Below are 12,235 nucleotides of genomic sequence, written 5' to 3'. Positions count from 1 at the left end.
AGTCTGCTTCTCCCTCTGCCCCTCCCCCTGCTCATGTGCTCTCTCTCTCTCTCTCTCAAATAAATAAAATATTTTTTAAAAGTTAAATAAATAAGAAAGAAATGCACAGCACACCCTTGGGAGATGCTGACATGCACTCGGTTGCAAGGGACGGGGCAGGAGAAAGGAAGGGGCTTGGAGCTTTGAGAGCAGGCCTGTGTTCAAATCCTAACATGACCACTTACTACTGCGTGGCAGGGGCCAGGCCTCTTCCATCTCTGACCCTCAGTCTCTTCCTCTGTAAAATGTGAACTATACGCACCTCCCGGGGTGGCACAAGCTTAAAGGAGATAATGTGCATAAAATACATTAGCATAGTGCCCGGCCCTTGGTGTCACTCAGTAAACCCTAGCGGGTGTCACAGCCTTGTCTTGCCTTCAACCTTGTGCCAGGTCTGGAGCCACCGAGCGTTCATGTCTGTATTCCTAACACCAGCACGGTGCCTGGTACATGAATGGAGTCCCGAAAGTGCTTGTGGAAAGGAGGAAGGGAGGGAGGGAGGAGGGAAGGAAGGAAGGAAAGAAGGGAGGGTGGAGGGAGTTGGGAGGGAGGAAGGGGGAGGGAGTTGGGAGGGAGGAATAGGAAGGGAGGGAGGGAGAAGGGCGGAAGGAAGGAAGGAAGGAAGGAAGGAAGGAAGGAAGGAAGGAAGGAAGGAAGAATAAATCCTGGTCATTAACCGTATCACTCTACTTGCAGTGATGTTCTCGGGCTGAGTATGGCCCCAGACTAATTACTCCCAGGAGCTGTAATATTGTTTCGGTTCTTGTCTGTCTTCTGAATTTCTGAGTTCCCATCTTTCTACTGTCAACGCACCAGCACGTTCAAGAGTCCTGAGTCCTTCCCTCAAACGCGAATTTGCCACGTCTCTGCTGCAGGGAGCGAGGAAACCAGAAAGCCGCGTTTCCTGGAACTCCGTACGCAGCAAACGCCGACTGGGAGTCTGCGGCTTCCGATGCGTGAGGGACATGCATCCTGCCATGTGTGTGGTTTCTTGGAGGTCCTTTGCGGTCAATACACAGGGCTGACCGAAGTTACCAGCAAGGGACACTTCTAGTGAAGTAAAGTATCCCTTCATCCAGCGCTTCCATGAGGCCTTCGGAGCCCGCAGTCCCTGACCTCAAGGGGCCACCTTCCAACAAAAGCAAGGTGACAAAGCGGCCACCTGGCTCCTCCGTCCACGCTGCCTGCACAATGTCCGCAGTATCTGTCTGCATGGCCGCCTCCCTGCACTGGATTGGAAGCGGCTTGAATGCAGTGACCATGCTCACGCATCATTATGTCTCACAGCCAGCACAGAGCTGGGCTCTGAATGAGGACCCCAAGAGCACTGGGGGAGGGGAGACCAAAGGCAAGAGAGAAGAAAGGACGTCCACGTGGGCCAAGCCCCAGCCAGCCTCTGCCAGACACACGGCCATGCACGAGGTCACTCGATCCCACTCTGGTCTGTGAAGTGAGCACCACGGGGCTGGGTTTCTAGAAGGTGACACTGAGGTTCGGAGATGAGCCCGCTTGGCCGAAGTGGCCTAGCACACAGGGACCGAGCCAGGATGAGGACCCAGGTCTGCCGACCCCAAGCCTGTGTTCATCCCCTGTGGCAGCCTGGTACATGGAGCCATCCCATTTCCCAGGAACAGCCCCGGGAGACCACTCCCAGGCTCCCAGGGGCTCTGCTCGGCCCTCTCACGCTCCCCTTTCTTTGGCAGGTGGTTTCAACCACAGTTTTGTTCATCCAAGCATTTCAAGGGCCGCGTTTGCTCTCAGGAGCCCCATGGAAACGGCTCGAAGACAGACCCTGACCCAGGAGACCTCTCTCGTAGCTCTGCACCATCACCAATCCCAGGAGCCTGACCCCCCCAGACTGGGATAGGGGCTCTGGGGCTCCTGAGCCCCCGACAACCGCCCTCCACGTGTGCGTGCCAAATGCCTGCCGCTGACAGTCTGCTGGGCCTGGGCCCCACGGGAGCTGCCCGCCGGCCGAGCAAAAACACTTAGCGGAGAGGGTAACAGCAAATGCTGGGTGAGCCAGAAAGCCCCTCGTGTTCCACCTGATTGAACATTCTCATTAACTCAGAGCTAACCAGAAAGCCCAAGAGAAAAACATCTTTTTTTTTTTTTTAACCAAAAAAATCTGAATTCATGGGTCTGTCTCTGTTGGGCCAGGACAAAGGATACACAGTCTCTTTCCTGGGAACAGGCAGCATCAGAGCGCCGTGCTCGGGGTGTCTGGGATTGGCAGGAGGGCCTCACGGGAGGAGAAGAGGGGGCCGCAGATCTTGCCCGATCCCCTCCTGCCCCAACCACGCCCTCCATGACGCCTCTCTTCCGGATCCTCCTCTGTGTCGTTTGCCTGAAAGTCAGGATCCAGAAAACATCCCGTTCGAGAAACCCATGTCATCTGATTCTGGAGCAGGGGTTTTCCCCATATTTATCTATTCTGTGTCAAGGATGCATTGGAGTCTTTTCCAGGCCAGCTCCACTGTGGGGCGGAGGGGAGGGGAGCAGCCAGCCCCCGCCCTCACGAGCAGACGTTCCCGTAGGACACATGCGTGACACCCAGCGTGAGGGCTGCAGGGGAGACGAGAAAAGCAGGGGAAGGAAGAATGGGGTGTGGGCCGGCAGAAGTCATTATTTTTCACAAGGTGGTCAGGCAGGCCCCTGAGACCCAAAGGAAGTGAGGGAGCCGGTCACGCACAAATACAGTGGAAGAGCTTTCCAGGCAGAGGGAACTGCCAGTGCGAGGGCCCAGAGGTGGGAGTGTGCTTGGCGGCTTTGAAGAGCAGCCCAGAGAGCAGTGTGACTGGAACAATGACTGGAACAGAGCAAGGGAGGAGAGAGGAAGGGCAAATGGCAGACATCCATGGAGGTCCGGCTGTGTCCCAGGCACAGGGGAGACAGCAGAGAACAAGACAGAGGCACACCCAGAGACTTCCACGGTCACACGGGGCAGTCGGGGGACAGAGGAGAGGCAAGTGGATACCCAAACATTCCAGAGCCCAGAGAGGCCCCTGAAGGAAATAACCAGGGAGTCAGGATGGGTCCACGGGGCTGCAGAGGGGACAGCTTCAGACAGGGGTCCGGAGGGTCTCTGAGCACAAAGGTGAGGGAGGAGGACTTAGACATGCTGTGCTCACATTAGCTCATCCATCCTCACACGAACTCCTTGAGACCATTATGACCATTTTACAGACAGGGAGGTGACGTCCCAGAAGCAGCGCGCCTTGCACTTAAGCAGTGGGGCTGGGATCAGCCCAGATCTCTGGGGCCCAAAGCCTGCGTGAGCTTTTCACAGCTCTGTCTCCTGGCTTTCTGTGGATCTGAGGGACGTTATTCCTCTACCCCATAAAACCACTCCCATGCCCTGGGGTCATGCTCTGAATACAGGGGCCACGTTCAGAGTCCGGAGAAGGGTGGAGGGTCTGCGTGGCCTTTGCAGAGATGCCTCCCAGGCTCAGCATTGGCTCTGTTCTCAGGTGCCTCCAGGGCCGATAAGCCACCTGGCTTCTCCGAGGCCTCAGGGACCCCGCCGTGCATGGGGCATACTAGAACCCACAATCCGGGGCTCAGACTAAGGGCTCCACTAAGAGCCATTCTCTCTGCCCCTCCATCCCCATTCACCAGCTGGCCAAGAGGCAAATGTATTTCAGAGAACAGAAGTGACCTTGGGAGAACAGAGGTGATCGTGGCCAGGAGCCAGTCAAGCACGAGGACCCTGCAGAGTGAGGGCAGTCCGGGGCTACATCGTGGCCTGCCTGGGCCCCTGGCCCTTCTACCTTCATGGGCCCCTTCTTCCGTTAAAACACGAATGTGTGGAAAGTTCTATTTCATGATGATGTTGGTATCCAGGCAAATGATATTAATAATACATAAGCACACTCTATCAGTCTGCTACGGTTGCCATCACTGGGGGTACCATAGCTGGGTTGGGGGGCTTAAACAACAGAAATGTATTTTCTTAAAGTTCTGGAGGCTGCAAGTCCAAGGTCAAGGTGCGGGCAGGGTTGGTTTCCTGTGATGCCTCTCTCCTGGGCTTGGAGCTGGCTGTCTTCTCCCTGCCTTTTTGCTCTGTACACATCTGAGTCCTGATGTCTTCTTATAAGGACACCAGTCGTATGAAATTAGGACGCACCGCAATGACCTGGCCTGACATTAATGACCGTTCTAAAGATCCTCTCTCTAAATACAGCTAACGCAGTCACATTCTGAACTCCTGGAGGCACCAGGACTGTCACAGGTGGATTTGAGGTGGGATACAAGTCAGCCCAGAACATACATGCATACATACATGGAAACATACACATGCATGTACATATATACACACATACATATACGTATCGTATTTGACCTGAAAGTTCATTTTTTTTCTGTTTTTAGCAGAAATTAAAACAGCTGCACGGAACCCTAAAAGCATTGTGCCTGGCAAAGTCGGCCCTGGGCCAGCCACTGCAGGGCCAAATCCTCTGGGGCTCACTTGGGGACCGGTGCCCTGAGCCTGCGCCAGGGAGAGCACCCGGAGCCCTCGGATGCTGCCGCTGCTTCCGCTCAGAAAATCTGGTGCTGATGTGAGTGCAGGAAGGCTCCGTGAACACCCTGGACAGAGGCCTCGGCGGGTCCCTTTGGGGTACAGGCTTTTGCCATCACCAGCCCAGCGGACAGCGGCAAAGAGAGCTGTCACACGTCTTTCCCCAACTCCTCTCCCAGTTTCCCGTGAACTACTCCAGGCGGACATTCGCCCCAAATACTCCATTGAAATGACACTCTTCTCAGCCACACCTCACCTGCGCGGTCAGGGAGGCCGGTACCCTCCCTCCGCCTGTGGCTTCCTTCCTACTTCCTGGCCGCCCCTCCTCGGTTGCATTTCCTGGTCACTGGCCTTATCCCCGGGCCTTGACATTGGAATGTCCCGGGGCTGAACGCTGGGCCATCGTCTCTACCAACCTGGATCCCCTGAGTGATCTCAATCAGAACCGTGGCCTCAACCTTCTTACCGATTTCTTCACCTTATCATCCGTCTCCTCTGCTAGAATGTCAGCCCCATGGAGGCGGAGATACTTGTCGTGTTTGGGGCTGTGTCTCCTGGCCCAGGACAGCGGCTGCCACGTGCTCAGTGCTCCATAAACGCAGCTGAATGAATGAGCCACACCAGGGGCGGTCCTGGAAGATCTCAAGGCCAACCGGCCTCCATAGAAGCCTGAGGGCATCTGGGTGGAGTTGGGGGTGGGGGCAGGATCCCAAGAGATTGTTTTGCGTCTGCCTGCTGACGCCGTCTGGGTGACCTTGGACCTCTCTACAAGCATCTCTCTGGAGTTCCACGTCCTCATCTTGCGGGGTAAGAATACCAACCACCAGACTGGTGACCGAATTCGATTGCACAGCATACATGAAGCTCTGAGCCCGGTGTGAAGAATGGACGGCATTCCTCCGACCCCGTTAGCTGACGGGGAAGACCTTCTTCATCGCCATCAACAGCCCTGGGCTCATCGATCAGTGCTCACGACACTCGCGGCCAGTTGCCGGTTACAAAGCCGATACATCTCTCACCTAATCATTGTCCAGAAATCCTGGAGAAAGGCAGCCCCCCCATCCTCATTGTGCAAGCACTCCACCTGGGGCTATTCGAGGTTTGCCCAGAGTTTCCATTGGTGAAGCACGGATAGCCGGACTTGAACTGGGAGCTGAATGAAGCCAAAGCCCAGGACCTCCGACCTCGTGGTTCCATGCAGATGTCTCCATCTCTCCTCTCCCCCCAATTCAGCCCATCGCCAGGACCTGTGGGTGCACGCTCCCAGAGTCCACCCCCCCCCCCGTCAACTCCCCGACCACCTTCCACACCGCCGCCTGTAGGAACTTTCCAGAACGTGAATCTGACCATACCTCCTGCTGCCTAGAACCCTTCACGGCTTCTCAGAGCTCTAGGGTTGAGACAAATGTTTTTTCATGTGGCCCACCAGTGGACCTCCAGCGGTCTGAGCCCAGACAACACCTCCAACTTTGCTGTCCTGCTCCGTGTCTCCCCTTCTTTGGGACATTTGCCTGAGCCCCTCTCCCCCAGATGCCTTGGCTCCCAGAGGAATTCAGTCTGCCTGACACACACCATCAAGCGCCAGGGTCTGTCATCTTAGGGTCAAACACGGACAGGCTCCTCTGTTAGCTTGTCTACACTCTCGCCTCCAGCGTCCTCTCCCGATGAGCACGTGGGCCACATCCAGCTGGCTCGCCACTGCATAGCACGGTGCCTGGCACACAGTAGCCAGTCAATGCATTTGTTGACTACACTGATCATTGATCGATAAATGATTGATTGATGATTGATAAATGATTGATTATTGATTGATTAAATTGACTGATAAATTTGGTTCATTGATAAATGAATGAAAGCACACACAGGCATATGCACAGACATCCGTCCACTCAGACCCCCCTCACCTTGTGCAGGCCTTATCAGGGCTTTCTCTGCTGCAGACAAGGACAGATTCCAACTCCCAGGCTGGACTCAGCACCCTTCTCCCTTCGTCCTTCACCCCGACTCTCTTACCTTCGGTCCCAGCCCCTTTCTTTTCAAAGGCCGCGCAGAGACGCTTGAGCACCACGCCGTCACTGGAGCCCTCCACCCGGACCTCCTCATCCAAGAGCCAGAAAAGTCCCCTGGCGTCCTCGGCACCTCCAACGGCCGGTAAGCGGACCTGGCAGAAAATCCAGGATCACTGTGGAGCCTGATCCCCGACGGGGGCTGGTCCTGGGCTTCCCTTCCTAGCTCTGGGAGTCGGGGCGTCCGAGTCCCCGGCATCACAACTCAGACGCGCCAGCCCGGAGCCATGCCCCCACACACCCCCAGAGTCCCAGTGTGGTAACCCCAAAACTGTTAACAACCCCTCCGTTTCAGGAGGTCCGAATCAGCCTCTGTCCTCACTTCCTGTGTGACCTTGGGTAACGGACTGCCCCACTCGGAGCCTTGGAGCCTCGTTTCCTTTCATGTAAATGGAGACGACCATACCTTCCTTCCTCAGAGGGCTGCAGTGGGGAATTCACAAGGGAAAGCACTCTGTAAATTACGCCCTTGAGATGCACGCAGGCGGCGAAGAGCATTTGTGCACAGCTAAACATCAAAGGATTAATTCCATCCGCATCGCTTCTTAGAAGTCTGGTTTTTTTTAAACTAAAATCTTAAGATGGGGGGGCAAAAGAATGTTCTAGAGGAGAAGGGGAACTTGGTTCAATAGCGCAGGCACAGAATTTGAAATCTAGGCACGGAATGTGAAATCTAGCCATGAGCTTCGGAAACCATCTAAGTAACTCTGAAGTTTCGTTTCTGGGAACAGAGAGGCCTGGAGAAGCTAAACGGTTCGTCGGAGGGCCCACAATGAGTTGGCATCACCAAAAATGGTGCCAAGTGGTTCTGGAGGAAATGTGTGTGATACATGGGGTGACCAGCTGTCCCTTGGCGACTGGGACTCAGGGACTTCCCAGGACATGAGGATTTCAGTGCTGAAGCCAGCAAGTCCCTGGCAACCCAGGACAGTTGGGCACCCTAAGTGGGAAATATTGGTCCAACCCCTTCAGAGGCCCAAAGAGGAAAAGGGACACATCCAGGGTCTCATAGAGAGGCACAGGGGCAGAACGGGGACCAGATCCCAGATCTCCTGAGCCTTCACCTTGCCTTTCTTTATGGGGTTGAAATTGACAGCCAGCCCATCCCCCACAGGTAGCTATTCCCAGCCACTTCCCCAGGCATCCAGGGGACCCCGTGGCCCCTCCCTCCTCGCATTGCCCGGGTCATCCCTTCAGATCTGCCTCTTCCAGCTCAGGAAGCATGACAGGGAGGGGGAGTCAGCCCAAGAGGTGCCAAAGGGAAGCATAAACAGGCAGTGACCGGCAGGGCTCACGGACAAGGCAGCTTTGCAGGGACAGGTGCAGGCCACTAGGAGCCAAGAGAGGGCTTGGAAGAGAAGGCCACGGGTGGCCGACAGGAGACAAAGAATGAGAAAAGTGGCAGCCTGGGGTATCACATGGCAGGAGAAACATGTGTCCTGCAGGCCAAGCACCCTGCCAGGTGCTCCGGGCGCCAGATCTCGTAAACATTCCCAACCATCCCAGGGCATGCTATCTTTCCCACTTTAGAGACGGAAAAAAACCGAGACCCGGAGAGGTGAAGGGATGCACTCAAGGTCACTGACATTGGACCTGAACCTGGCAAGTCCAGCAGAATGGTTCAGGACCATTCAGGACCATGGCTGAGCAGAGCTGCAGGTCTGGGGTTGGCCCAGTGGGTTCTTGGGTTGGGCAAAGTAAAGACTCGGGTATCCCCCCACACTAAAGCCCGTAAACGTGTGGACCCACCATTGCCCCCCACTCTCCATCCCCCAGTGGTCTCTATTCTCCCAGTCTCTGCGGATATAACACCTGCGTCTGAACACCTGACCTTCCCAGGCAAGCGTGCACTGGGCACTGGCCCCGAGCCCCCTCAGCTCACCATGGGCGGCCAGGTGGGAGTTTGCCTGCTGAGACAGTCTCGGACATCAGGCAGGGACATGCTTCTCAACCTGAGGGGGTTTGGAGCTTTGTTGCCCGGGCCACACCCTTGGGCCAGGCTGGGAGTGGGTCCCCAGCTTCGGTATTTTTAACAATCCCTGGGTGATTCCAAGGACAGATGCACTGACCACTAGCGGCTTAAGGACTCAACCATCTGGGATTCAATTCAAAGCCTCATGGTGTCTGAGAGCCTGAGTTTGCTGGGTCCCGCCTTACCTGGGAAGGGTTCTGGTCCACCACAGCCACTGTGGTCCCCGGGGAAGGCTCCGGGAGGTCAAAGGGCACCGGAATACCTTCCTGGAAAGCCACACAAGTTCCACATTAGTTCCTTCCATGAGCTGAACAAGGTGGAAAACTTATGGAGGAGAAAAGAGAAGTGAGGACTTTCACCTCCCCTTAACCTTTTTTATTATCATTTTTAAAATATTCTTTTAAGTAAGCTCTACCCACAACGTGAGGCTCAAACTCATGACGCCGAGATCAAGAGTCTGGTGCTTCACCGGGTGAGCCAGCCAGGTGCCCCATATTATATTTTTAATTGTGGTAAAATATCCACGGCATAAAATCTACCTTTTTATGAGTACGATCAGTGGCATAAAGTTCATTCACATGCTATGCACCTGTCACCACGCCCCCACCTCCAGAACTTTTCCATCTTACAAAACTGAAACTCCGTCCCCATTAAACACGGACTCCCCTTTCCCCTCCTCCCCCTCCAGCCCCTGGCAATCACCGTTCCACTTTCTCTCTCTACGAATTTGACTGCTCTTAAGTGTCTCATGCGAGGGGAGTCATATAGGATTCATCCTTTTGTGACTGGCTTATTGCACTCCCTACAATGTCCTCGAGGTCCATCCACGTTGCAGAATGGGTCAGAATTTCCTTCCTCTTTATGGTTGAATAATAGCCCGCTGTGTGGACAGATCACATTAACTCACACATCCCCCCATGGACACTCGGGTTTCTTCTACCCTTTGGCTATTGTGAGTAATGCTGCCGTGAACCTGGGTGTACAGATATCTCTTCGAGACCTGGCTTTCAACTCTTTTGGGGTAGATACCCAGCATTAGAACTGCTAGATCATAGGGTAACTCTCTTTTTCGTTTTTTCAAACAGCATATTCTTTTCACAGCAGCTACACTGTTTTATATTTCCCACCGGCCACGGACACGGGTTCCAATTTCTCCGCATCCTTGCCAATGTTTGCTGTTTTCTGGGTTGTTTTTTTTTTTTTTTATCACCACCATTCTACTGCGGATGAAGTGGTATCTCGATGTTTTGATTAGCATTTCCCTAAATTTCGGGTGCTTATTGGCCATTTGTCTGTCTTTTTTTGGAAAAAATATCTATATTCAAATGCTTTGCCTTTTTTCCAATCAGGGTGTTTGTTCGTTTGCTTTTATCATCACCTTTGGATGAGAAGAAAGGGTACAGACCCACATTCTAAGCACATCCTGACATCGCTCATCCTTCAGGCTCATTAGCAAACGTGGCAAGCGCTTGATCGGGAGCTAACCGTTCAGTCCAAACGTGTCTCGTATTTACTGAGTAACTAACGAGCGCTGGGCTGAGCATTGGGTGCCGGCGGGAGCAAGCCCAAAGATGTCCATCACCGTGCTGTTTACAAGCGCGTAATCACGGAAATCGCCCAGACGCGCCAAGGAGGGTTGAGACAGCCTCCGACATAACCAGTGAAATGCACAATTACTAGAAGTTGCAAATGGAATGAGAACACGTGACCAGCACGATGCTGTGTAGAAAACAGCAGACCGCAAAGTCATGGGGAGGGAAGGATCGGAAAAACTGCAGTTAAGATAGGATACGGAAAAATTAAGAGGTACAAAGTACAGACAGCAGCAAGAGTGCTTGCCGGTGGGCAGTGGGGCTGAAGGAGGTTATGTGCTCTGCTTATGGATGCTTCTCTGCACTTTCCAGTTTTTTAATAAAAAATATGTGTTGCTTTGAACATCAGAAATAAGCGAAATAGGAGCCCGTGGGGGGCGCAGTCCGTTAAGTGTCTGACTCTTGGTTTTGGCTCAGGTCATGATCTCAGGGTCGTGGGATCGAGCCCCATGTCAGGCTCTGCGCTGGGTTTGGAGCCTGCTTGAGATTCTCTCTCTCTCCCTCTGTCCCTCTCTCACCTCTCTCTCTAAAAATAGCAACAACAAAACCCCCAAAAAAACATTCTCTCCCCTTCCGTTTATCTCATTCTTGCAATTTCTCCCATCAAAAAGTGGAACCTATTTCCCCACCCTCTGAGTCAGGGCTCAACCTTGGACTTGCCATGACCCACTGACTACAGAAGGGACATTGCCAGTTCCAAGTCTAGGACTCAAGGGTCCCTGCATGTCCTGCTCGTCTCTTGGAGCCCTGCCCAGCACCACGAGAACAGCCTGGGCTAGTCTGCTAGAGGATAGGACAGTCCTGGCACACAGATGGGTCATCCCAGCCAAGGATCCTGTCTGGATCAGCTCATGGCCAGCTGACCCCCAGACACAGGAGAGAGCTGGCCAGCACCATCAGAGCCACCTACAACCCTGCATCTGCCTACAGACACAGAGCTCGCTTAGCCAAGACCAGAGCACGGCCCAGGCAACCCCATGTAAGCAATAACAAAAGGGAATTTTTAAAGCCACTATGTTTTGGGGGGTACTTCATTATCTAGCATTATTGTGGCAAATGATAGATGCTACAGGAATATTGCTATTTCTATTTTACACGTGATGGAATCAAGGATCAGAGAGGGTGAGTGACTTTCCCAAGGCCACACAGCCCAATAAATGATAGAGTTCAAGTCGGACCCCAGGACTTATCATCAATGTGACTTGTTTGAGTTGTATCCATGTTGATACTTTCATATTTCTTGCTGTGCAAGTGCCAACCCAAAATAAAAGACCATAATTTCAATACCCCTTATCTTCATGATAAGCAAGACGGCCATTTCCAACATCTTGCTATTAGCACTTGCTGGAGTCAAAGCAGACCCCTTCAGAGAGAAAGGAGGGGGTAGATAGGACGGGGCCATCCTGGGTGCTGGCAGCTTTCACTTTCCCCTGGGGCCTACATGCGTGAGTATGTTCATTCAGATAAACTCATCAGGCTATGCTACTGGTGTGTGCATTTTGTGTGCAAATGTAACATTTCCATTTAAGCTTTATTCAACACAAGAAGAATGTGGCAGGAATGTGTCTACATGTGTTTCCTGGTTCATGCTCCTGGTGTCTGGAGCATAGCTCCCAGGAGGGAAGTGCATCCAGGGCTTTGTTATCTGTGGCCAACCTAGGATCCAAAGGCCGGGGACAAACCCTCCCGTCCAGAGTTTTCACCCCCCCCCCCCCCGCCCAGAGCACGAAGGGCTTTCCACGGGGACGATGCGAGCCACGTGAGAGGAGGAGCATTCAGCTCGGGCAAAGCAGAAGAAGAGGAACAGGTCACCCCAGCGAGGGGACAGCTGGGGGAGCAAGGCCTGGGAGCCCCAAGTTCCCTGGTGTTCGTGGACTGTAAGGAGCCGTGCAGGGAGACGGGAGCAGCAGAGGCCTGGGGAGCCAGGCCTGGAGCGAGGGTGTTGTTCACGGGAGAGCCAAATGGGATGAAGCCAAGGGTGACTGAAGGACCGGACTATCCCCCCCCTCCCGACTCTGGCCGGCCTCGCGCCCTCCACGGAGCCCCG

The 12,235-nt window shown here is 53.9% G+C and overlaps 1 protein-coding gene across 2 annotated transcripts in view; it reads right to left on the bottom strand.

Annotated features, from left to right (window-relative positions):
• MYO18B (myosin XVIIIB) overlaps nucleotides 1–12,235 on the bottom strand; it is a 248,424-nt gene that overhangs the window by 165,889 nt on the left and 70,300 nt on the right. For both annotated transcript variants that reach the window (XM_057305965.1, XM_048221462.2), the window contains exons 15-16: nucleotides 8,782–8,862; nucleotides 6,572–6,719 (exon numbers count right to left, since the gene is read on the bottom strand). In XM_057305965.1, coding sequence (XP_057161948.1) covers nucleotides 6,572–6,719; nucleotides 8,782–8,862 — 229 coding nt within the window. The remainder of the gene's footprint in view (nucleotides 1–6,571; nucleotides 6,720–8,781; nucleotides 8,863–12,235) is intronic.

Source organism: Ursus arctos, unplaced genomic scaffold, assembly GCF_023065955.2.
Source record: "Ursus arctos isolate Adak ecotype North America unplaced genomic scaffold, UrsArc2.0 scaffold_34, whole genome shotgun sequence".
Taxonomy (NCBI): Eukaryota; Metazoa; Chordata; class Mammalia; order Carnivora; family Ursidae; genus Ursus; species Ursus arctos.
The sequence above is the reverse complement of the archived record's forward strand: the minus strand, read 5'-3'. Positions and strand labels throughout refer to the sequence as shown.